Source organism: Gamsiella multidivaricata, assembly GCF_025024155.1.
Source record: "Gamsiella multidivaricata strain RSA 2152 chromosome Unknown BC939scaffold_19, whole genome shotgun sequence".
NCBI classification, from domain to species: domain Eukaryota; kingdom Fungi; phylum Mortierellomycota; class Mortierellomycetes; order Mortierellales; family Mortierellaceae; genus Gamsiella; species Gamsiella multidivaricata.
This window is the reverse complement of record NW_026251727.1, coordinates 88,596-111,417: the sequence shown is the minus strand read 5'-3', so window position 1 is coordinate 111,417 and position 22,822 is coordinate 88,596. Positions and strand designations below refer to the sequence as shown.

The 22,822-nt window shown below is 48.4% G+C and overlaps 11 protein-coding genes across 11 annotated transcripts; 6 read left to right on the top strand and 5 right to left on the bottom strand.

Moving 5' to 3' along the window:
• Positions 1 to 192: 192 nt before the first annotated feature.
• Positions 193 to 570, bottom strand: BC939DRAFT_395157 (uncharacterized protein; the record flags this gene model as incomplete). The annotated part of the gene is made up of 1 exon (XM_051552206.1): positions 193 to 570. A coding segment is annotated over one exon (378 nt), but the record flags the coding sequence as incomplete, so codon positions are not given.
• Positions 571 to 1,002: 432 nt separating this feature from the next.
• Positions 1,003 to 1,737, top strand: BC939DRAFT_93685 (uncharacterized protein). The gene has a single exon (XM_051562008.1). The coding sequence runs from the start codon at positions 1,136 to 1,138 to the stop codon at positions 1,685 to 1,687; it is 552 nt and encodes a 183-aa protein (XP_051414107.1). The 5' UTR covers positions 1,003 to 1,135; the 3' UTR covers positions 1,688 to 1,737.
• A 335-nt stretch (positions 1,738 to 2,072) lies between these two features.
• On the top strand, positions 2,073 to 4,153 carry BC939DRAFT_445660 (Oxidoreductase, molybdopterin-binding domain-containing protein). The gene is made up of 8 exons (XM_051554832.1): positions 2,073 to 2,649; positions 2,738 to 2,904; positions 2,987 to 3,020; positions 3,103 to 3,237; positions 3,323 to 3,352; positions 3,445 to 3,589; positions 3,695 to 3,871; positions 3,972 to 4,153. The coding sequence occupies exons 1-8, from the start codon at positions 2,152 to 2,154 to the stop codon at positions 4,082 to 4,084; spliced, it is 1,299 nt and encodes a 432-aa protein (XP_051414106.1). The 5' UTR covers positions 2,073 to 2,151; the 3' UTR covers positions 4,085 to 4,153.
• On the bottom strand, positions 4,143 to 5,987 carry BC939DRAFT_513649 (uncharacterized protein; the record flags this gene model as incomplete). The annotated part of the gene is made up of 1 exon (XM_051561122.1): positions 4,143 to 5,987. One exon carries the CDS (start codon positions 5,985 to 5,987, stop codon positions 4,143 to 4,145), a length of 1,845 nt encoding a protein of 614 aa, XP_051414105.1.
• Positions 5,988 to 6,288: 301 nt separating this feature from the next.
• BC939DRAFT_93592 (mediator of RNA polymerase II transcription subunit 1-domain-containing protein) lies at positions 6,289 to 9,710 on the top strand. The gene is made up of 9 exons (XM_051562007.1): positions 6,289 to 6,700; positions 6,802 to 6,977; positions 7,089 to 7,234; positions 7,325 to 7,415; positions 7,498 to 7,572; positions 7,657 to 7,910; positions 7,984 to 8,141; positions 8,223 to 8,773; positions 8,866 to 9,710. Exons 1-9 carry the CDS (start codon positions 6,547 to 6,549, stop codon positions 9,430 to 9,432), a joined length of 2,172 nt encoding a protein of 723 aa, XP_051414104.1. The 5' UTR covers positions 6,289 to 6,546; the 3' UTR covers positions 9,433 to 9,710.
• Positions 9,462 to 10,821, bottom strand: BC939DRAFT_445655 (N-terminal domain of NEFA-interacting nuclear protein NIP30-domain-containing protein). The gene is made up of 5 exons (XM_051554831.1): positions 10,768 to 10,821; positions 10,566 to 10,631; positions 10,340 to 10,450; positions 10,088 to 10,211; positions 9,462 to 9,984 (listed from the first exon to the last, which is right to left on the bottom strand). Exons 1-5 carry the CDS (start codon positions 10,793 to 10,795, stop codon positions 9,582 to 9,584), a joined length of 732 nt encoding a protein of 243 aa, XP_051414103.1. The 5' UTR covers positions 10,796 to 10,821; the 3' UTR covers positions 9,462 to 9,581.
• BC939DRAFT_421943 (PQ loop repeat-domain-containing protein) lies at positions 10,822 to 12,559 on the bottom strand. The gene is made up of 3 exons (XM_051553101.1): positions 12,250 to 12,559; positions 11,943 to 12,101; positions 10,822 to 11,623 (listed from the first exon to the last, which is right to left on the bottom strand). The coding sequence occupies exons 1-3, from the start codon at positions 12,436 to 12,438 to the stop codon at positions 11,069 to 11,071; spliced, it is 903 nt and encodes a 300-aa protein (XP_051414102.1). The 5' UTR covers positions 12,439 to 12,559; the 3' UTR covers positions 10,822 to 11,068.
• A 284-nt stretch (positions 12,560 to 12,843) lies between these two features.
• Positions 12,844 to 14,211, top strand: BC939DRAFT_421940 (uncharacterized protein). The gene is made up of 3 exons (XM_051553100.1): positions 12,844 to 12,966; positions 13,042 to 13,186; positions 13,322 to 14,211. The coding sequence occupies exons 1-3, from the start codon at positions 12,891 to 12,893 to the stop codon at positions 14,157 to 14,159; spliced, it is 1,059 nt and encodes a 352-aa protein (XP_051414101.1). The 5' UTR covers positions 12,844 to 12,890; the 3' UTR covers positions 14,160 to 14,211.
• Positions 14,212 to 14,265: 54 nt separating this feature from the next.
• Positions 14,266 to 16,249, bottom strand: BC939DRAFT_395136 (P-loop containing nucleoside triphosphate hydrolase protein; the record flags this gene model as incomplete). The annotated part of the gene is made up of 4 exons (XM_051552203.1): positions 14,266 to 14,764; positions 14,867 to 15,677; positions 15,771 to 15,907; positions 16,005 to 16,249. The coding sequence occupies 4 exons, from the start codon at positions 16,247 to 16,249 to the stop codon at positions 14,266 to 14,268; spliced, it is 1,692 nt and encodes a 563-aa protein (XP_051414100.1).
• Positions 16,250 to 17,454: 1,205 nt separating this feature from the next.
• BC939DRAFT_483616 (cleavage and polyadenylation specificity factor) lies at positions 17,455 to 20,437 on the top strand (the record flags this gene model as incomplete). The annotated part of the gene is made up of 10 exons (XM_051559200.1): positions 17,455 to 17,586; positions 17,738 to 17,835; positions 17,936 to 17,981; positions 18,069 to 18,151; positions 18,258 to 18,435; positions 18,538 to 19,263; positions 19,375 to 19,524; positions 19,626 to 19,883; positions 19,964 to 20,213; positions 20,238 to 20,437. 10 exons carry the CDS (start codon positions 17,455 to 17,457, stop codon positions 20,435 to 20,437), a joined length of 2,121 nt encoding a protein of 706 aa, XP_051414099.1.
• Positions 20,438 to 21,262: 825 nt separating this feature from the next.
• BC939DRAFT_395079 (mannosyltransferase putative-domain-containing protein) lies at positions 21,263 to 22,780 on the top strand (the record flags this gene model as incomplete). Its single annotated transcript, XM_051552200.1, has 2 exons — positions 21,263 to 21,856; positions 21,956 to 22,780. 2 exons carry the CDS (start codon positions 21,263 to 21,265, stop codon positions 22,778 to 22,780), a joined length of 1,419 nt encoding a protein of 472 aa, XP_051414098.1.
• Positions 22,781 to 22,822: the final 42 nt, after the last annotated feature.

The window sequence follows — 22,822 nt, the reverse complement described above, 5'->3', positions numbered from 1 at the left end:
AATCCAATGCCCAGGTTTGATGGACCTCTATCCAGCACGGTTTACTTTGAGCATCCTAATCCTGCTACACATGTACAGGATGTTACAAAAACATTGCATTTCGTTTATTCTCCGGTCGGTATATCACTCAACAGAGCAGCACTATCAGGACATGTAAAGGAGCGCGAAATGCAGAAAACAGAATCATCCTGTTCACTCTGTCCGCTGTCTCTTCTTAGCCTCCTCTAGCTCGTCAAACTGCTTGCGCAGGGACTCATAGTCGCGCTTGAGTGTATCGTGTTCCGTAATCAAGGTCTGGAGCTGACCCTGCACCAGGTTCTTCTCCAGCAAAGCCTTCTCGCGCTCAAATTGAATGACCGTTAGCGCCTCGTTCTCTGCTAGTGCCTTCTGGTGCGCCTCCTGTAGGCCCTGAATATATTTAACCGCCTGACGCAAAATCGCGCCTTTGTTCTTGTCGGGATTAGGGATCTGCGCCGCCAGATCATTAATGCCTGCGTTGATGGTCTCACGACGACGACGTTCGACCTCTTTGTGGTTGTCTCGGCGCTGCCTGTGCCATTCCTCTGATCCTGTCACGGGCTTGGCTGGAGGTGGTGTAGGGCTGTGGTAAGAAGCATTGGACCGAAGAGACGGAAGAGGTGCAATACAATAAGTGCTTCAGTTCTTCCGCCGCATGTTTATGTACAGCGCTGTAGGTTTCCACACTAGCACATGTTAAAGAATGCGCAACAAAGGACCGTACCTTGGTGGCCTGATAGGAACTGTAGCCAAGGTGCTGTCGTTATGGGGATCCAACCGAATGACCGTACTTTCTTCGGTTGTAGATGGATTGGGTTGTTCCTGTGGTTGTTGTTGCTGAGAGCCTTCATGCTCCTGTTTCAAATGCGCCTGTTGTGCCTCCTGTTGCTGCTGCTGGTGTTCCTTTGCGATGCGTTCGAGTTCTTCATGATTGGCTTGTTGCTGGTTCGCTTGCTCCTGAGCCTGCTGCACGGACGTCTGGGCCTGTGCTGCTGCTGCGTGCTGGGCAATGACGGCCGTCAGAGACTCGTTCAGCTCAATCTTTTCCATGCTGTCGCGCTTGATTGAATTTGTCTATTGGCCGATAGTTCGTACACGCGCCAATTCGATTTGACATATGTTTATTTTATGGTCAGTTCTCTGGTACAACATCCTTATCAGAGCCATAATGTTCCGCCAACCTGTCCACCTTACCAGGTTATTGAGCACCTCCTGGACTTGTATCTCGGACGAAATCTCTGATGAAGAGGTCATGGCGAAAAGAAAAGTGTGTGTTCTTTCTTTCCTATCCGCAATAAGAGGCATCCTTGTTAGTCGTTGCGATGGGTTGAATACCACTAAGTCCCACTGTCTTGTCGTTTTTATAGTTTCGTTTGTATGTGCCCCATGCGCTTGCACATCCACTCTAGAAAGCAGCCTTATCCACATCCGTCGGCTGGGCTATGTCTGGCGAACATCACGGATGAGGGCCCTTTCAGACAGGGTGTTCAAGGGTTGTCCAAAGAGGGATGTGTGTGATACGAAGCACTTGACAGGAGATAGGGCTTCTGGGGAATGGGGGCGGCAGGACTTGTTAGTGGGTTCTCGTTTTCTCATGGGCTTCATGTGCACTTACTTTTTTTTGTCTCTCTTGGTTCTTGGGCGGGCAGGAAGGAATTGGTCACGTTGAAGAGAAAAGAATCGACAAAAGCGTGATTTGGCCCCCAAAGTGACCAGCTTCCGTTAGTGGAGGTTGGGCGGCATGTTAAATAATTTGAGATAGAAAGGTTTAATTGGCACCAGATCTCTGGGGGCACAAACCATAGCCCCACTCCGGAAGAACGCCCACAGCGACATCCTTGAGACAATTGGCACCCGAAAGACACCTTTTGCGAACTGCCAATGCATTGCGCGACAGTTGAAATGGCTCAGTGAAGGAGGGGTGGATAAACCGCTGCAACCCTCTGCTTGAAAAAAATAGGGCTGGGCAAAGTCGAGTGCAGAGAGGTGAGATCATGGGTGGGTATCACTATTCAAAATCTCGCATAAAATGGCGCCCACACCTCTTTCGTTCTTATTAACTCCCTTTGTCTCTTTTACTTGCTTCTCGTAATCACTCTTTGCTCACAAACCGACTCAAGCACGCCATCAACAATGCATTCCCCAACATATCACGGTAGCAGCAACAACAGCAACGATAGCTCCTCCTCTGCCATGCAACCTCCTACTCAGTACCAGATCGGCGAAGACCGTCTAGACTATTCGCACGACCCTGCCTGGATTCAATCCAATTTCCTTGTCCATTGCGACAAACCCTTTAACGCAGAGCCGCCGCTGCCAACCCTGGTTAATGCCGGACCGATCACACCCGCAGATATATTCTTCAAGCGTAACCATGGACCGATTCCCGATATTGCACTGGAGCGCCATCAGGTCTACATCGGCCTTAAAACAGGAGTTCACCATCACAGTGAGTTATCATCATCTTCGTCTGATATTCACTGGAGGTCTCTCTCGATGCATGACATCATGACCAAGTGGCCGAAAACGACTATCAGTGCAACGCTTCAGTGTGCTGGCAACCGACGCGACGGGCTTGCAGAGGTCAAGGAAGTCAAGGGTGTCATTTGGAAGTCCGGCGCCGTCTCCACAGTAAGGCGCTCGAGGCATCTAAGGATGGTTTGTTGTAGCCAACCTAGCTGTTGAAACAAAGAGCTAACATTCATCTTGTTGTCTATAGGCAACCTGGTCAGGACCTCGACTTTGTGATATCCTCAACGACGTGGCCGACATTCCAAAAGGAGATATTCACAGAATGCTGCGCGACTTTCACGTATCCTTTGAGGCTGATGACCACGTTCATGAAGATGTTTGCTATGGTAGTTCGATCCCTCTTAGGAAAGTGATGTAAGTGCACTGTTAGTGATGCCTTTTTGCACGATGAACACACAAATGCAGCGCCCAGGCTGACTTGCCTCTCTCCCTACAGGGATCCATTTGGGGATGTCATTCTAGCCTATGAGGTAATACGACGGCTGTTCCCTCATTGCAAAGTCTAGCGAGCGCATTTTTACTCATGCGTTCTATCGTACACTTGTTGGATAGATGAACGGACAACCTCTGTCGCGAGAGCATGGCTTTCCTATCAGGGTGATCGTTCCTGGCTTCATTGGTGCCCGATCTGTTAAATTTCTGCAAAGAATTGTGATTCAGCCTAGTGAATCAAATTCCTTTTTCCAGGCATGTACGCGCAGAGAACATAGGCAGGTGCCTATTACCTAGGACTAGCAATCCTAAAGTCTACCTTCTAAATCCACCTCCTTAGCGACGGGACTACAAAATCCTCGATCCAACAGTAAGTGAAGCATCTTTATTGAATCAGACTCAAAACAAAGGCATACACTCAAGTTCTCACCGAGTATTCTATAATGTAAATGGGTATTATAGATAAATCATGATAACGTGGAAGGTGCCTGGGACTCGGCACCATCTTTAGGGGAGATGAATGTTCAATGTGTGATCTGCACCCCTACAGATAAAGAGGTTGTTCCCTCATCCAAGCCAGTGACCATCAAAGGATACGCTATCTCCGGTAATACACCAAAGAATCCTTTCTGCTTGTTCCTGGTATTCAAATTCGGATCAACATTAACGTGTAAATGTATGCATCTATTCTTCGTCATCTTTGATTCGATAGGCGGCGGAAGAGGCATCTACCGAGTCGAAGTCTCTGTCGATGGCGGGCAAACATGGGAACCAGCTAACAGGATAGAGCAGAAGCCGGATGAATACAGTGGCATGTTCTGGACCTGGGCACTATGGGAAAAAACTGTCCCGGGGATCGCTAATTCGACGGTGATCATCGCTCGTGCATGTAACGTGGAAGAATACTTGACGGCAGCACTATAGCACTATTTCGTAAACCAAACAGCGCCTTGACCATCTATCTATTTTTATTTGTTTATGTTCATTAGATGATTCAAGTGGAAATATGCAGCCCGAAAACCCGATCTGGAACTATCGTGGAGTGATGAACAACGCGTGGTTCCGCGTTCATGCTATGCAGGTCCCCCACAATCGCATGTAAATAGTTTGTGTTGCAAATAAATCTGCATCTGCATATCGAATTATGTGTGGGCGCTCTTCTAGCTCTTCGTCCTGGTTTTCATCCCTCCATTATTCGTGGCATTGGGCGAACCTACCTCAGCCATACGCTTTCTCGCCCCTTTCAAAAACGACTGTTCGTTCCACTTTTCATTTTCGATCCAGACGCGCTTGAGTTCCTCAAGATCCAGGACACCGTTGCTTCCCAGGTATTCCTCACGATGCCATGCGAACAGATCGCTTTCGTAGTAATAACGCTCGAATTCATCCCAGTCAAATGACTTTTCTAGGGGCATGTAAGCAAGCTTTCTTGCTCCATCATCGTCACCATCATCGCCGTCATGCGTAGTAACATGGTCGGTGCTCTCTATCTTTGTATCAATTGTCTCCGATTTCTGTTTCTTCGGCAAAGGATCGTCCTCAATCTGACACTCCAGTTCAGCATGTCGCAGCTTCATGTAATTAGATGCTCGTCGAAACACCCTTCGCATTCGGCAGTTGGCGCACTCGCGACGCTTGCAGGACTCAAGGCATGGACTCTTCCAAATAATACCACAACGCACCGAGACCTTTGTCTGAGCTAGACTTCGCACCTTATCTGGGGGTGTCGGCAAAGTCGTGGCTGGTGAAAGGGACGATGTGTTGGAAGACAGAGGTCTCGCCAAAGACAAGGCCACAGTACTGTTGTCGCTCTTGAATTTTGGTAAAGTGGTGGATTGGATACGAGAGACGTATCCGCGGAACATGAAGAACGCGTTCCGAGCGCGGTAGTGGCTGCTACTGGTCACTTTCTTTTCGCGGGAAGACTTTTGGTCCTCAGGAGAAATATCATTATTTTTGTATTCATTCCCTCCCGTCTGCTGCTGTAGATGCTGTGCCTGATTCATATTCCGTTGAAGTTGTCGGTAGTAGAATAGAACTTCCGCAGACATTGAGGCCTCGTTGTTGTTCAGTGGAGCATAAGATGGAGGCGCTGGAGTGTTCACTGACTCGAAAGGTTCTCCAAATTTCCGTTTCTTGAGGTTCTCCAGCATTTGTGCCTCGATTGACAAGGGTAGATATTGTCCTCGGATGCCGTTATGATTGATAGCCGTTATGTTGGGGATGGTGTAAGGATTCATCAGTTCAGTCAAAAAGGCCTCGGATGCAAGACCTTGAGGCAGCGCTGCGTTATAAGAAGTGGGGGGCAAGGCCACCCTGTGAAATGGCGCCAGATTTATGGTCAAGGGAAGGGACGCGAAAGTGGATAGAGTCGGAAGTTCAGGGGAGGGAACGACTGATGACGAGTCTGTCAATAGACTTGGTGTTGGACTTGCACAAGAGAAGCTCACTGATGATAGATGATCTGGGTCAACGTTTGAGGGGGAGTTCTGAGGCGTATTGACAATAGTAGAGGTGAGCCGCTGCTGAGAATTATCTACTTCGCACTCCTGAAGAAAGACTTGGAGACTGCATTCTGTAGTGGAAGGAGCAGCAAGCGCCGTATTGGCATCAGCGAGGATGCGCTGTGCTGATGGTATGGTGCTTGAGGGCTCTGGGTCGCCATCGAGAGAAGCATATCGATAGATAGTGGGGTCGATGACAGATGCACTTGTATGAAGAAGCGTACTTTCAGTCGTCCATGGAGTCACTTTTTTATGACTGGTATCGGTGGTGGTTGCCAACCGCGGTGTCAGTGGTTCATTGTAAGCACTTTGATCGAGATACTCGTCGATAAAATCCTTTTGCGTGTACGAAGGCGACAGAAGCGATGAGAAGTCGAAATCGAGGCTATTGAGTGCATCAGAACCGTCGGGTGTGGGGAGAGGAAGGTCGAAAAGGGCTTGAGTCCAGTCTATATTGGAATTGTTGAGGTTCTCTGGTGCGGTATGTGTACTGGATTGCATCGCGAAAAATATGTGGCGTCAGTGCAGTTCGATCTCGTGAAGCGAGTGGGTTAAGCGAGGTATCGTGGGGTATATCGGTGGTTTTATATCCTTGGTCATTAAAAGCAAAGCACCGCAGATGTTCTTTGTATGCACAGATGCTCTTTTCGTAAGGAATAAGGGCCTCAGTAAATGCATCGGTGCATGCTGCTGAGTGATCGGTACCGTGCACCAAATAAAGAAAAGATGCCGAGGATCGTCTTTGTGTATCTATCCAGGTAGCAAGCAGCAGCCTTTTCACCGATTATCCTCTGCTTCCTTTATTTCTTTGTCCCTGCAGCTCAAAGAAAGCAATGCACCCTCAGCACTCGAGCTGTTTCTAATGAGCTACCATACTTCTATGAGGTTCCTATCCGTCTTTATTTAATAAGCATTTTGGTTACCAACCGAGACGCGTGCTGCCCTTTTTTTTGTCGCAGTGCGTCTTGTGCTCCGTGCGCCTCACACACGTGATATCCTTATACATTGCCACAAAACTCTTTGTCTGGCATCGGTCCCCTGTTCCTCTCGACGACGCAGGATGCCCAACTCGACAAACGCGACAACAGTGCAGGAGCACCTGCGCGAGCTGCAGTCCTTGGTTCAGGACTCACTCAAGCAATGGAATCTCGCCACCACCACGGCTGCTGCAACGGCGCTCGCGGCACAGAGCAGCCCGAATCGGATGTCCAATGGTAACACACAACACTCTCGACTTGCATTCGTTCTTGACAGTGTCAGGACCCTTGATGTTGATGGTGAAGCATCGGGTTTTTTTTCCTTGCATGCGCTATAGACCTACATCCACTCGGACCGGTCCAAGTAGGAACTCTCCAACGGGATTACAAGGAAAAGATCGCGGCTCTTCGTGCCATCTGTCTCTCCTTTGCTCAGGGACCCCTACATCACTCGTTGAACGGAGGTGATTCTTCCAGTGCACCGACTTTCCGGAAATATTCTTCGCTCTTGAAGGTATTAGCATTGTGATGCAGGGCAATGTTATGGATGTTGTTAAGCATATTGCGATCTACGATGACAAAGTTGCTGATCGCGTCAGAACTCAACTTTGTGCCTTCAATCTAGGAAGAGACGGTACTGGATGAGGCCGTACATTCTGTAAAAACAAGCTTGAAGCAATGCCAGAAAACACTTTGTGCAGCATCGCAGGACGGTAATATCAAGACAGAGCATCTGATCAGCACCATTCGGGATATGGCCACTGACCTTGGGTGCGTATTTCAACTGCAACAGGATTTTCTAAAATGAAGGTTTAGCAAAGGGGGATAAAGCGCTAATACAACTGGATTTACCCATCATAGACTGGAATGCTATTTGGAAACAGGATCGAGGACCGAGGGACTGCTACCAGTGTCGACGTTGACTATCGGAGGAAACGTGATTGTCATCGATGTATGTATTGCCACCGCATGCTGTGATGGCTGAAAGCATCGAGCACATACAAATTCAACTAACGTCTTCTCTTTATCTCAAGATCGATGTCGATAGCGCTGGAGCAATTCTGAGAATCAAGGTCTCTTATGCATCAGAGATCCATCAGGACGAGAGGGTGCGTTGTTCATAATCGATCTTGATACTGGAAGAACAATTTTCTTAAGGACCTCAGCTGACTCTCAATACCGCTTTCTTTTAGATCGACCGATTACTGGCGCAAAACCTGCGTTGCAAATGCGGAAAGCTTATTCAGTCAGTACCGGAAAAAGGAAAGGCAGCAGAGGCTAGTCTTACACACTTGCCCGATTGCAGTCGCGACTTCAAGACATTTTCGAGAAATCTGAAGGCGCTGGCGACCCTCGACAGTTTTTCAAAGAAATACCCGAACGTTGATTTCTTCCACAATATTCGCTCCATGGATATGGACCTCAAGGAGCTGTTCAAGCGAGAAATGTAAGTAGCTTGATGTCTGGATTTTCAGGATTATGGTCCATTGGTGGCATCCAATCTCACGGTTCTTTAACAGGAGTATCACAGGGCGAGACCTACATCGTGTGTTTACACAAGGACATGGAATTCCTATGATGCATGCTGTCTTGGCGGGACCGTCTATCGCTTACTGGGCATCCAAAGAGGACCTTCTCGACGTATCTTGGGAATATTTAGCGACGGCCGTTGAACAAGGTATGGCGCTATTATGGGCCGACAGAAAGGTCGTACAATATGATAGTGCTCACATATTAATTTTTCAAACCATGGAAATAGGTGCCAACGATAGAATCAAGATTCCCTTCCACCGAATTTGCATCGCTATGGAGGAGTCAACAACGTCTTCGGCAGGATGTCTACCGTTAACGCGCTCGGGGTTTTTGTTGTCGGAAGAGGAGACGCATAGCCTGAGCACCGTACCATATGGATCCATCATGAATGACCAGGGCAGTGTCAATGCAACAACGATTCTACAGCAGCCATTGAAGTGGATCGTACCAAGCACAGACCCAGCAGTCGAGGCAGCCTATATAGCAGTACTTCATCCACCAGTTGTCGTAGCAGAGGAAGTGGCGAAGCAGCTGGCTGCTCTTTCGAACCAGGCGGGATTGAACACAACAATGGGGTCCCATAAAGATCCGGGCTATCTTTCATTGCAGGAGCGTCTGATCAATCAGAATATCGAGCAGACACAATGGGAGATCACCCTCGACCAGGGACCGAATACTGTGCGGCAATTTTACTCGTTCGACAGAACCAAAAATGAGGCTCGCTTAATCCACAGGATTCCTTTCGCACACATTTCTCAAATCTATATATGCACAAAGGTGGGTACTCACTCTGTACAAATGAAAGCCATTGCAACGGCATGGAGCAATCTTCGTGATATCCTTTGCTAACAGTTATACTCCTTTGGCAGCTACTACGGCAACAAATGGCGTTCAACACTTTGTTTCAAAGCTGCTTCAAGGAGACGACCCCTATCGATGAGACCAAACAGCGCATGGCAACCATCCATCCTGGCAACAATAATGACGACAAGAGTTTGGAAGTCGCGATCGTTATCCAGACACCACAACCACCGAACATGATCTTGGCGTCGTTCCTGAACCCTTACACAGAGACCAGTATGCTAGTCGAGATTCTAATCGATGCAGGTTCAGGACTGCCCTCTGTGAGATTTATGAACGGGGTATCGGCAGCAGGCAACACAGGCCTGAGCATGGGCTACAACGGCGCTAGCAGCATGGGCGATCAGCATCAGCAACAACAACAGGATCAGCAGTTTTCAGTGGAGGGCGAAACATTAAGACGGGTACTGCAGACATGCGACAGTATCCCGATTTTGGTCCGGTGGATTCTAAAGCGGTCGCTAGTATGGATGAAGGAGAGACATCATCATCAGGGCAAAGCGCCTTCTCATCTTTTACGAAGGGCGTCCACATACACCGAGGAGGGCGGGATCCTTAAGAAGCCCCGTGTATGAATGATCTATCACAATACAAGCAACACAGCTCGCTTGTATTTTTTAACATTGACTTTACCATTATGGTTGTTGTCGCTATCATGGATATTGATATTGGTTAATGGGTCTGTGATTGCCTGTGGCATTTGATAAGTATGCGAAAAGGTGCTTTATTCTTCGTCGTCGCTACTCGAATCGTATGCTACTAGACTGAGCAGCGCATTGGGCTTTGGTTTTGCTGCAGCCGTATCGACTTTTGGCCGCTTGCTCTCTGGATCTTTGTCAGCCATTGATTTATTTGATGACTCGTTCTTATCGTCTGCTTTCCGCTTGCCAGTTGCTGTAGAGGTATTTCCTGTTACTGATGGTTTTGATGAAGATGTCGTCGATGTAGAAGAGGGAGAGTCATCACGTTTGACCAATCCAGCAAACAAGGATGTCTTTCTCTTTTTGGGACCCGACGATGGCGAGGATGACGATCCAGAGGCAGAGGCTGTAATATCGGGCTTAGGTATGACCGAGACGAGTGATGCTGGTTGAGATGGTGGTGGTGCGGACTTTAGTTGAACGTTCCTAGATGGTTTGTTGTTGTATAACAAGACGATCTTGTTTAGAATGTTTGGTTCCTGCTCATTTTGAGATAATGGACAAAAAAGATATTGTTGATCATCCTTACATGCGGAATGCTTTCAATGCCTCCTCCTCTTGTTCTGCGAGCTCGCGCTTTTTCTTTGCCTCTTCCTGTTCCAGGTTGGTCAGAAAATCGAATTCGTCATTGTCGAGCCTATGAATGAGGTTTCCTATCATGAACAGTGTCGGATGCAGCATGCAATCGTTAACAAGATATGAATACTCTCCAAAGGAAAGCTCGTTCTGTCCTTGTACTATATGATGCCCTTCAGTTGATGGTGTTGCATTGGTGCCATACCGAGTTTTGTTGCCTCAGCAAAGGCATCGTCCTTCTTTTGCTTCTGCTCCTGTAATCTTTCATAAAGCGTGCGAGGATCATACGTCTCTGGTTCCTTCAGTGGTGGCGGGTCTATTTGATGGATCGTAAAGATATCCCCTTGTTAATATTGGCCTTGGATAATATGAAAAAAACAATAATTGGCAATCCTTGTCCTTTGATGAAATTGCCTTTGGAAAAAACGTACTTTCTTTGTTCTCATAGGCCTTCTTCCACTCGTCCTCACGGGTCTTCCGTGCTTCCTCGATATCGTCTGTATTGGAAAGAACAAGGTTGTGACAAAAAAGAGTGTAGTGATGATTAATGGATGTTCAGTAGTCCAGTAGTCTGTTGTGTGGATTCATCCAATAGAAACCGAGGTATCGGGTTCCTAGGTTGGGATTCCTTGCCTGCACTGACAAAGTTGATGGAGGACATGGTGAATGGTGTGGGTCCAAGGGGGGTTTGCTTTGCCGCTTTGCCTGGGGGTCCCTGACCTGAACGTGGACTTTGGAGTGGCTTACTGACATGTAGACTGTTTTGATAGCACATAGAAAGAAAAACGCGTCTGCAAAACACGTATATATTATTGTAGGATGGACGCGATTTCAATGCACGCTGTAGAGCACACTACGCTGGATTCAATGCCAAATGTTTTATTGCAAATTGTTGCAGTTCGCCAAGCTATGATACACTGTGAATAGGATACTCTCATGCACGCGTAGTTTCAGTTCCAGCTCCTCTCTCGAGGTCGTTCCGTTGCTGAACATTGCTGTATTGCCTGTTGCTCTGCGCGAGCAATCCCTGCCTCTCGTTCGATTCATCCTGCTTCCTGCTCCCTGTCACATAATGGTCTGTCCTGTCCCTGTAGAGGACGTAGTGCTGCGTCATAAAGATCAGATCGAACGCAATGCTCAAAAAGCCCAGTCCGAACTTGACAGGATCGCCCGAGATACCAGACCAATCTCCGGAGATGTAGGCATCTAGAACCAGCTGCGCGATACTGAGGGCTCCTCCTGTGAAATCAAGCAAGATATTGTAGATACTCCACCCGGCAGTCGATTTCGCGGCCCAGTTGATGTAGACCTGAGGGCAGTACTTGACAAAGCTGATGATCAATTTAATGGAGCTCAGGAAATAAAGAATGTCGATCCATTCCTTCCCGCCCTTGCCCCAGGTTGCCTGGGTAACGAGATAGAGACTGATAAGAATTGCAGAGGCGATGAAAATTCGTGCGGGCCAGGATGGCTTTTGATTGGGATCGCGCTATGTAATCATTTGCACATCAGGAAAAATCATTAGTTGGGGAAAAGAAGTATGGAGCATAACTGTGTCCTTTTGGCGTGTTGGCGACTCGAAGCAGTAGACTCTTAGACCGGTTTCTGCGTGTCGCTGCCGCGTGAGGACCCTTTATCATCCCCCCCCCTCTTTTGTGTTTGCGATGGCGTGCTCTTGGTCCTTTGATTTGTAACAAGCATAATGAGCTGTATTTCTTTCCTGACCCCACATGAAGTCCAGCTGAGTTTGTGTCACGAGAGTGTGAGAATTAGCCCAAGTTCATCGCCGTCTGGTTGTGGATGCATACCTTGTATATCCATGTTTGAGCCAGGGTAAAGGTCGAGAGGATGAGCGCATGCAGGGCGAAAAAGACGTCATTGGCGCGCACTAAGTTCTCCTGACCGTCGTTTCGTCGCTTGTATTCCTCTTGCACCTCCGAGCTAAAGAAAAATGCCAGGTTGAAAATCTATGGGTCGGAAATGAGACAGACTTATTAGATCCCATTTCAAAGAGCAGCCGTCCCTGTCATAATTGTTGATGTTCGCAATAGAAGAGTAAGGATGATGAAAGTCTGTAGAAATGGGTTAATGAATTGCTTGAGGGATGGTCTTTACCGAGTAACACAGAAAGCCGAGGACGTTCAGGTGGATAAAGTCCATGGACAGCCCCTGGACAGATTTCCGGCGCCAGTTCAGAATTGCCTGGGGATAGAAACTGGCAGACCAGGCGATGAAGTAGGCCCATCCGATGAGGTAGGACACATAGTGGCCAAACCCTTTTGGCGAAAATGCTGCGTGGTCCATGTATTGTCGTCGATATTATAAGGGTGTCAAGGTGCGTTGCTGAGCGTAAAGCGAGTAGGTGGATTGGGCGGAAAAGAGATGAGAGTGAGAGAAGAGCGGGAGTAAAAAGAAAAAACGGAAGATGGACAAAGAGAGAGGGAGAGAAAGAGAGAGAGAGCACGCAGTTACGGGAACGGGCTTCAAAAGAAAAAAGCGGCACATCAAGCACATCAAGCACACCATCGACGACCAAGTCCTCAGCTGGTCCTTCCTCTTTAAATTTGGTGGCAACAAAACTAAACCTCTATTTTGTGCGACGACGCATAGCTCCGACGTGTCAATCAATTGGGAGTGATTCGAAATAAGGTATGGTAATTAAGGGGGGATCAAGCCAGGAGCAAGGAGAACTGTGCTTGCTTTTTCATGCTCATCATCATCCTTCCTCACCATCAACCACACATCCCTCCCTCACAATGCGTTGGAACCTGGCATTGTTGATGGTTCTGGCCTTATTGGCCCTCGTCCAGCAGGTCGCCGCCTGGGAAGAAGGTACCCATTTATTTGTTCAGTTTACCTACGCATGAAGAGAACCACGCGATCTCATCAGTATGAATGAAATGCTAGGCGACTTTGAGATATTTGATCTGGTCGATGCACTCGAGAAGGCAGAAGGTCCCGACGTCAACTTTTATTCATGGATGGGTGTCACCCAAAAGACTCCCAAGCCTGAGATCGAGAAAGCCTTCCGCAAGATGTCACGAACGCTTCAGTAAGTGCAGACAACCAGCGACTATTAAGGCCCATACTGCCGATACAGCCGCCCTGTCTTCTCTCCCCCCCCCCATCCACCCTATTCTGCCCAGTCTCTAATAACAAATCGATTCTTGTTTTTCACGTTTTCCAGTCCTGATAAGAACAAGGGCCCCAAGGCTCAGGAAAAGTACGCACGTCTGTCGAGCATCATCTCCATCCTGCGCGACGATGCCAAGCGTGAGCGTTATAACTTTTTCCTTAAGAACGGCGTTCCTCGCTGGCGTGGATCCGCTTATCTGTACAGACGCCATCGCCCGGGCTTCAAGGCCGTCGTCGTCTTCTTGGTCGTCCTGGTCTCGGGGTTCCAGTACCTGGGTCGTTATGTCGGTTATGTTCAGGAGAAGAGGCGCATGGTTGGAATGATTGAGCAGTACAAGGAACTGTTGCGCGAGAAGCATCAAAAGATTTTGGAAGGCCCCATCACCGGTCGTCAGCGTCGGTCCGGTGCCACCCCTGAGCCTGTCACACCCCTGGAGGAAGGACCCATGTATGCTGTCAACCAGTATGGCGAGGAAATTGAGCTGACCATGGACAACATTCACTCTCCCAAGGTCAAAGATCTTGTCATCTTCCGCGCGCCTTTCTGGGTTGTCAAGGGAGTTCTGATGGTTTGCCCAAAGGGCGTGCGTGAGAGCGTGTTGGCCATGGATATCTTTGAGAGCATCCGCCCCAAGGATGAACAAGCCGAGGCCGATGCGAAGCGCAAGATCCGCAAGGCCGAGTTGGCCAAGAAGAAGGCAGCCAAGCGCGCTGCTCAGCAGAAGCAGTCGCCAAGCGTCAGCGACGACGAGCCCTACCACTCATCGGGCGAGGAGAACGAGGAGGACTTGGCTGCTCGCGCGAAGGAGGAGGAGCTTGCTGCTGCAAGGAGACGTCGCCGCATGAAAGCCCCTGGTCAGGCCACGCTCAAAGGAGGACGACGTGGATAGATGATACTAGGAGCCGAACACCATGATAAATATATTGATATTTGCAGAGCAACTCTTGTTCTTTCTGCTGTAATTTATTGGTCTATGTTCAAATTACGAGGCACGACTAGAACTCGTCGTTGGCTCGTCTGCGGCCACCGATACCGCCCTTCGTCATAGCCGCTTCGTGATTTCTGAGCTCCGCGGGCACGGTCGCCAAGGTCGACTTTGTCAGCATCTGCTTGAGATCATAGTACACATCCGTATCATAGCTTGAAAGAAAGGTAACAGCAACACCAGACCGTCCTGCACGACCGGTACGACCAATACGATGGGTGTAATCCTCAATGTTTTTGGCCATATCAAAATTGACGACCAGGGACACGTTCTGCACATCGATACCACGACCAGCGACATCGGTCGCCACAAGAACGTCGCTCTTCCCGCTTTTGAGCTGGGAGAGTGCGAGCTCACGCTGCTCCTGAGATTTACCTCCGTGCAGGGTTGTCGCACGAAGCCCAGAGCTACTGATCATTTTGGCAAGCATGTCGCAGCTCTTCTTCTGGTTTACAAACACAATCATAGGAGGGGCAAATTGTCCCTTCAGCAGGTCCATAAGTCGGTTCCTATCGAAATGATATTATAACAGTACGTGGTTAGTTCTGGTTCATGATATATGAGAGAGCAAGTAGCGGATAGGCAGTATCATTAATAAAAATTCGACGCACTTCTTCTTGTTCTCGTCCGTAATCATCTCCACGCGCTGCTCAACAGTCTCGACAGCCTGACCAGCGGTACCGATGGTAACCACAGCTGGTCGTCTGAGATATCGCTTGGCGAGTCGCTCGACTGCGGGTGGCATTGTTGCCGAGAACATGGTTGTTTGGCGGTACTTCTTGCTCGAGTCCTTGTCGATCGCCATAGTCATTTTGGATGCATCCTCTGCCTCGTCTGTGTCGGGCTTCAGGTTCGAGACTGGTAGTGCGTCCAGAATAAAATTAACATCGGGTTCGAAACCCAAGTCAATCATCCTGTCAGCTTCGTCCATAACCACGTAGGTACACTGGTTCAGTACCAAAATGCGACGATCCAAACAATCCTTGAGACGACCGGGTGTTGCAATAATAATTTCGGCTCCGTTTCTGAGGTTGAATGCCTGCTCCTCTACTGCGTGTCCTCCGACAATCGAAACACAGTTGAAACCGAGGGGAACGGCAAATTTGAGCGTCTCCTGCTCGATCTGCTGGGCCAATTCGCGTGTGGGCGCCATGATGAGGGCATATGGACCGTGGACCATGTTTTGTTCGTTGAGCCTTGGCAGGTCGAAAATGAAGTGCAGCATTGGGATCAAGAACGAAGCCGTTTTACCAGATCCTGTCTCTGCAATACCGATAATATCGCGGTTCTGCAGTCCGATGGGAATCGCCTGTCGTTGAATGGGTGTCGGGTCCTTGTATCCAACCTTCTCAATGACCTCCAGAATCTTTGGATCGATACCGGATTCGCTCCAGCGACGGATAGGGTTGGGTATGCTTCCACCTAGCGTTGCCAAGAGAGAGGAAAAAAGAGCATTAATACCTGATAATAGACCGAAGAAGGCCAGTAAATAACTTCAAGGTCGACGATACGAACCTTTGCATGCGATGTTGAAATCTTCCTTAAAGATACGCCAATCTCTGTCTCGCATTTGATCCAAGGGCTTTTCGGACCAGTGGCGATCCGCATAGTTAACCTTGCGCTCCTTTTGTGCGGCAATATCTCCCAGCTCGCTATTTGCAGTAGAGAGAGATGTTTAATTATGTTAGAATGTACTTCGGGAGTAAAGTGGCAATTGAGGGGATGAACGCATAAATAAGAAAAACGTACCCAGCACGCGCAACTTCGGCATCAGTTCGCCGAGATGCCACTAGCTTATCATAGAATTGGTCCCTTGACTTGTTGTCTTTGAGCTCAATTCCTGCAAAATGACCACGGCCGAACAATTGAGCACTGTGTCGGTGCGTATAAATCGGATTCAGGTCTCTTGAGGTATCATCGTCCGCATTCCAGTCAAAAACGAACTTTTTGTCGTTGCGTTTGCGGATCTTCCTTTCCTTCTCCTCGATACCCATGTACTTTTTCTATGACGTGCAATAAAAGAGATCAAGCGTTAACAAACAGATACAGTGCTTGCGATATATATGCCCTTTGCGACATATATCGAGACACATTCATACCTTGACAAGGTCAATCTCTTTCCCGGCAAGGACAATTCCAGTAGATGATGAATCGGCATCGGTCGACTCTTTACGCCAGTCTCCATTTGACCTTCCGGCTCGAGCTCGGTCGCCTCGATCTCTGTCACGGGCGCCAATCCTGCCGTCCCTGCTGTCATAGCCATATCGGTTGTTATCATGAACTTCTGTGCGTGCTTTGGCATCAAATTCAGCTCGCTGCTGACGCTCCTGCTCCGTAATCTTTTTCTGAGCCTCGACTTCCTTTGCTCGTCTTTCTAATGCGAGCTGCGCGCGCTCCTCTTTTGTTAAGAACTTGGGCTAGATATGCAATGAGTAATGGCAAACAAGGTCAGCGCTTCATTTCTTGTTCTTCTTGATACGAGTAAGAATAAACATCATGGATTCACAAAGTCATTACCCTTTCAAGAGCTTGCTTTTCCTGTTCTTTCTGCTTGATGAGCTCCTCGAGCGAAATAGGTACTTTTCTGGCGGGCGGTGTGTCGCTCTTGTCGACATCCATAGAATTGCCTTTGTCCTGTCCAGATCTTGCCGGTGATCGCTCCTTTTCTCTCTCCTCGCGAGAATAGCGAGAATCCCGATAAGATTCTCTGCCATCCCTGCCGTCTTTGTTGTCTTTCAAGTCCCTGTTATCTCGACCGTCGCGGTAGTCACGACCATTATTGCGACCAGAGTAACGATCGCTGTCTCGGTCCCTGCCTCGACTCTTATCCGGACTTCTGTCCCTGTATCCTCCGCCGCCACGTCTGTAGTCGCCTTGTCTGCCGGACATTAGTGTGTGTGCGTGTGTGTGTTGAGTATAGGGATGGGAAGGGTGGTGAGAAATAGGATTGATCGAATACGGCGAAGTCGTCAGCTTCAAGAGAAGGGCTTGCAAGCCACTATTTCTTGGACTAAAATGCAGCGCACGCAGCAAGTAGTTTGTCCTGACGATTGCTTCCTTTTCCCATTCACCGTGCCTTCCTTACCTCACGCAGCCCATTTTTATCGCCTTGGAAAAAAAACATCGACTCGGAAGTTTCGAATAAACTGGATCAGAATTGCAGGATCTTTGTCACTGTCATACTCGACCCTATCATTCAATGGCCTACAAGAGAAAAGCGGACCTTCCAGTGGGAGATGTGAATGATCTTATGGAGGTGACGCCCTTGGGCGCAGGCAGTGAAGTCGGAAGGTCTTGCCACGTCCTCAAGTACAAGGGCAAGACCGTTTTGGTACATACAATTGACAGAAGCAGCACTACTGAAGAGACGAATAAAGCCTTTGTTGCTCCAATATTCACCACATATCCTGTACTTTGTCTTTTCTTTTTCTCCGATATGTCATTGACCTGACCTCAATCCGTATTTTGGTGGATAATGTCAGTTGGATTGCGGTATTCATCCTGGCCAAAGCGGCATCTCTGGACTCCCCTTTTTTGATGAGGTCGACCCGGCCTCGATCGATGTGCTTTTGATTACACAGTAAGTCTCCAAGGGTCAAGAGTAGATATTTCTTTGCAGCTCGCAGTTGATTTGGTAGACGCTAACATCCTAATCCTCGTCATTGTTATCCGAATAACAGCTTCCACTTGGACCACGCCGCAGGATTACCATACTTCACAGAGAGGGTGCGAATGTAGTTCTTTCGACCGCAAAGAGATACCTCTTAATGTCGGACGTTTACTAACAGGACTTCTGCATCTATGTTCGTATAGACCTCTTTCAAAGGACGCGTTTTCATGACACATCCAACGAAAGCCATCTTCAAATGGCTTCTTTCGGACTATGTCAAAGTCAGGTATACTACCGATGTGAAATGAGTTTGGAATGATATGTCCACCTCATGCAATCGCGGATAAAACTCACCAGGAAATTATATAAATTTGCTCCGCACCTTTCTGTAGCAACGTCGGCTCGAACGAAATGCTGTACGACGAAGCCCAGCTGGCTGCCTGCTACGAAAAGATTGAGACAGTGGATTACCATCAGGAAATGAATGTGGATGGTATCAAATTCACGGGATATAATGCCGGACACGTTTTGGGCGCAGCCATGTTCTTGATCGAGATTGCCGGTATCAAGGTAATGTTGCCAGGCCTTTGTTCGCTCCAGAGCGCTCCATCAATCGTGGGCCATTTTCATCTCAATGTCGATGCATTCCTGGTCTTTTAACCTCCCAATTAGATTCTGTACACTGGAGACTACTCCCGTGAGGAGGATCGCCATTTGATGGCAGCGGAAAAGCCCACAAATGTGCAAACCGACGTTCTGATTTGCGAGTCTACATATGGTGTCCAAAGCCATGAGCCTAGGATCGATCGTGAGCGCCGATTCACCAGCACTGTGCATGATATCGTCCAGCGAGGAGGACGGTGTCTTTTGCCAGTATTCGCATTGGGTCAGGCACAGGAGCTGCTGCTGATGTTGGACGAGTACTGGGCAGCGCATCCGGAACTGGAGTCGATTCCTGTTTACTATGCGTCCTCGCTGGCAAAAAAATGCATGACCGTCTATCAGACATACATCAACATGATGAACTCGAAGATCAGGAAGCAGTTCGCAGTGTCAAATCCCTTTGTGTTCAAGCATATTTCGCATCTTAAAAACATGGATATGTTTGACGATACAGGCCCATGCGTCATGATGGCCAGTCCTGGAATGCTCCAGAACGGGCTCTCTCGCGAGTTGTTTGAGCGCTGGTGCACGGATAAGAAGAACGGGTTGCTGATTACGGGATACTGCGTGGAGAACACGCTGGCCAAGGACGTGATGAACGAACCCGACGAGATTCAGACCATGAACGGACAAAAACTTAAGCTGAGGATGTCGGTCGATTATATCTCATTTTCAGCTCATGTTGACTATACTCAGAACAGTGCATTTATCGATGAGGTCAAGGCGCCATACTTGGTAAGTACTTTTATACTTGATATTTCACATTCATATGTTCTTGGAGTGTCTCATGTAAGGCATTGATCATTGACTATTTTTTTTTTCTTTATTATTTTTTGTCGATATTAGATTCTGGTGCATGGCGAAACGAACGCGATGGGGCGCCTGAAGAGCGCGCTTATGAGCAAGTACTCTGAAAGGGATGAGGATATTCACATCTTCACTCCCAAGAACACTGAAACCGTCAAGCTGTACTTCCGAGGCGAGAAACTGGCCAGGGTAATACTCGTCTACTCCTTGAAAGTGTCTATATCCGAATTATCTCATACGCTCCTATCTATGAGGAAGTACTAACGCAGGTGCGATTTCCACTACGGTAGACCATCGGCCAAATGGCGGCTACATTCCCCGAAAAGGAGAAACTGGTATCCGGAGTTCTTGTCGTGAAGGACTTTCAGTACACGATCATGGATACCTCTGACCTGGAGGAATTTGTGGGACTGCAGACAACATCTGTACTTCAACGACAGGTTGTTCCATATCACGCATCTTTTGGTCTGCTGAAGTACCATCTTCGACAAATGTTTGGCAAGATTCAGGAACTGGAGCGCGATATCAATAAGATGGAGAGCGTCAGGGTAAGATGAACTGATCAGAAGGCACTCTTTCCCTGTTTGGTAGAACAAGCTGCTAACTTGGATTCTTGTTGTAAATGTAGATATTCGATACCGTGGATGTCAAGGAATTCAACGTGAATCATGTCTTGCTTGAATGGACCGGAAACTCTGTCAATGATATGGTCGCTGACTCTGTCTTGGCCGTGATCCTCAGCATCGAGTCCAGCCCGGCCTCCGTAAAGTTGACAAAGTCGGATCACACTCACTCGCACTCGCACGGCCAGCCTCATAGTCACTCTTCCTCCGAGGGCGACGAAGGATTATCAGTCGATGATATTCTCCTCGTCGAACGTAATCCTGCGGACGAGTTCCAAGACCTAGTCATGTTCTTTGCCAGCCAATTTGGCGTCGAGAACGTAGAGCAGAACGAGAAGGGGCGAACGGTTGAGATCACAATGGACGGTGTCCAGGCAACGATTGACTGCGTCCATTTCACGGTCAGGTGTGAGGCAGATGCGCTGCGACACCGGGCACAGAACGTACTGGAGCGCGCCGTCCGAACCTGTGTGCAGTAGATATCACCTCCGTATTTACTGGAAAACCAAGATCTTTTCCTACTCTTGATCAGAATAAAGAGAATATTATGAAATCTATTGACATAGAGGCTAAGACATTAGCTTTATCTGGCTTTGAGCAAAAAGGATGCAGGGATAGTATGTACCTTTGACAGGAACGTGGAAGGGCTTTTTCTTTTCTTTTACAAGAACCGTTAAAGACATGGGATTTATTAACTATGGTCTGAAGGCGCCAGGAACGTCGAAGGGAGATCAGAATAAAATAAAGTTTTCTCTGAGGTTTCCTGAACCTTTGAACAGAAGCCCTCTTCATCGATCGTACACATTTCTCATCCACACTCTTTCCTTTGACACATGATGTCACTACCCCGGTCACCGGTTGTGAGGCTACTCTTGCCGCTTCTGGCCGTCCTTGCCATCTTGGGCTTCACTCTGCACAATCAGTCTCCATCGGATCAAAACTACTGGGAGTTTAGAAACCACCGCCAGCAACAATGGCAGCATGAGCAGCAAAAGCAGCAACAAGAACAGCAACATCCACAGCGGCCTGTAGGTGGCTCCATGGAGCGTGTGCCATTGAGCCCTTTCACGGTATTGTATTGCATCAATAGCGGCGGTGGTTTCTCAGCACGGACGTTAACAATTGCTGCCAGGGACCATCAATAGCAAGCAATTGGCTGTCTGACAGCTATTGTATTCTATTACTAGGTACCAGAGAGTCTACACCTCACGCATGATGTGGCAATCCCACACAGCATCCCACCATGGACCAGGGCTGACACAGAGATGTTAGGAACATCCATTGGCTTCAATTTCAAGACTCAGATGCTGCGCCAGGATTATGACCCAAGCGAGGATCTCTCAGGAAAGCCCGAACGCCTCAACTTTGCAGAGCTTTCCCGTGCTGAGAGATTACACAAGGCGCTTTGGAATCATGTCCACCCACTCTATCAATCACTTTCAGGGCGGGACCGGGATCGCGAGGAGCAATTGGCGGAGATGGCCAAGACACGTCCGGAGGTGAACTTTTTCCTAAAGTTGGAGAAACGTCTATACCCCTGGATCCAACACGGTCGCCAGTCTTCATTTTCACTACACAGGACATTCAAGGGCAAGGGATTAGTCTTTTGTGCAGGCAATGGGCAGTTCGAATTTGTTGTCACGGCTATTCAGGCGGTCAGGAACCGACTCAAGTCAGCGTTGCCTATTCAGGTGTTCCACATGGGCGAAGACGATCTCTCCAAGGAGCGTCAGACGTATTTGAGAGAAATGGCAGCAGGGATTGAGATTGTGGATGTGACCCAGATATTGAACGACGAGTACATGCGTCTGAATGGTTGGGCGATCAAGCCCTTTGCGATGCTTGCGTCCAGTTTTGAAGAAGTCATGTTTGTCGATGCAGATGCTTATTTCTTGCAGGTACGTGAGATTCAACAGTTCACTTTATTGTCTAGCCCGAGCAGGAGCACTGACAATGGCCAACTTTCCATGAAAAAAAAAAAAAAAAAAAAAAAATAGGACCCGGCAGTTTTGTTCGAAGATCCAGGATATCTGGCGACTGGAGCATTGTTCTTTTACGACAGAACGCTCTTCCCGGATTGGACTGTTGGATCAGACTGGATCAGATCGATGCTGCCTATCATGTCGACCTTCCCTGAAAAGTCGCGCATGTTCAACCTTCTTTCCGCGCACGAGCAAGAGTCCGGAGTCGTGCTGATTAACAAAAGGACCCGGTTCCCAGGCATGCTTGCCACCTGCAAGATGAACGGCAAATGGGAGCGTGACCTGTACAGCTATGAGATTTTCCATGGCGACAAGGAGACGTTTTGGGTTGGGTTTGAGATGGTCCAGGAGCCCTACGCGTTCATGCGCAACTATGGCGGTGCCATTGGAGAACTTCATCCCAATAACAATCAGTCCGTCTGTGGAGCACAGCTGCATGAGGATCATCAGGGTAGACCGCTGTGGTGGAATGGTGGACTGTATCGAAACAAGAACGCGGGGGTTACGCGAAATCTTGATTTTGGATACTGGATGTCTGGCGGTGGACACCAGCAGCATCGTGAACGGTATACGCATGACAAGGCGAGGATGATTGAAGTCTTGATAGACTTGGGGTTGAGCTCGAGTGATGACCTGATAATGGAACCGAGAGATGCGGCGTGGGACTTTGAGGAGAGTTGTCTGGCTGGGGCTGCAGTACACACTCTGACGCAGCGGGAGAAGGATTTAGCTAATGGATACATTGCCATTGATAAGATTGCGAGGGAGGATGGGCGTAAGATGGATGCAGGCGAGAACCCGGATCCAAAGAAGCATAACTGGGACACTGCGGCCTCATGAGAAATACTCTACCATTCTACATATTTTATTTATTTCTTTACA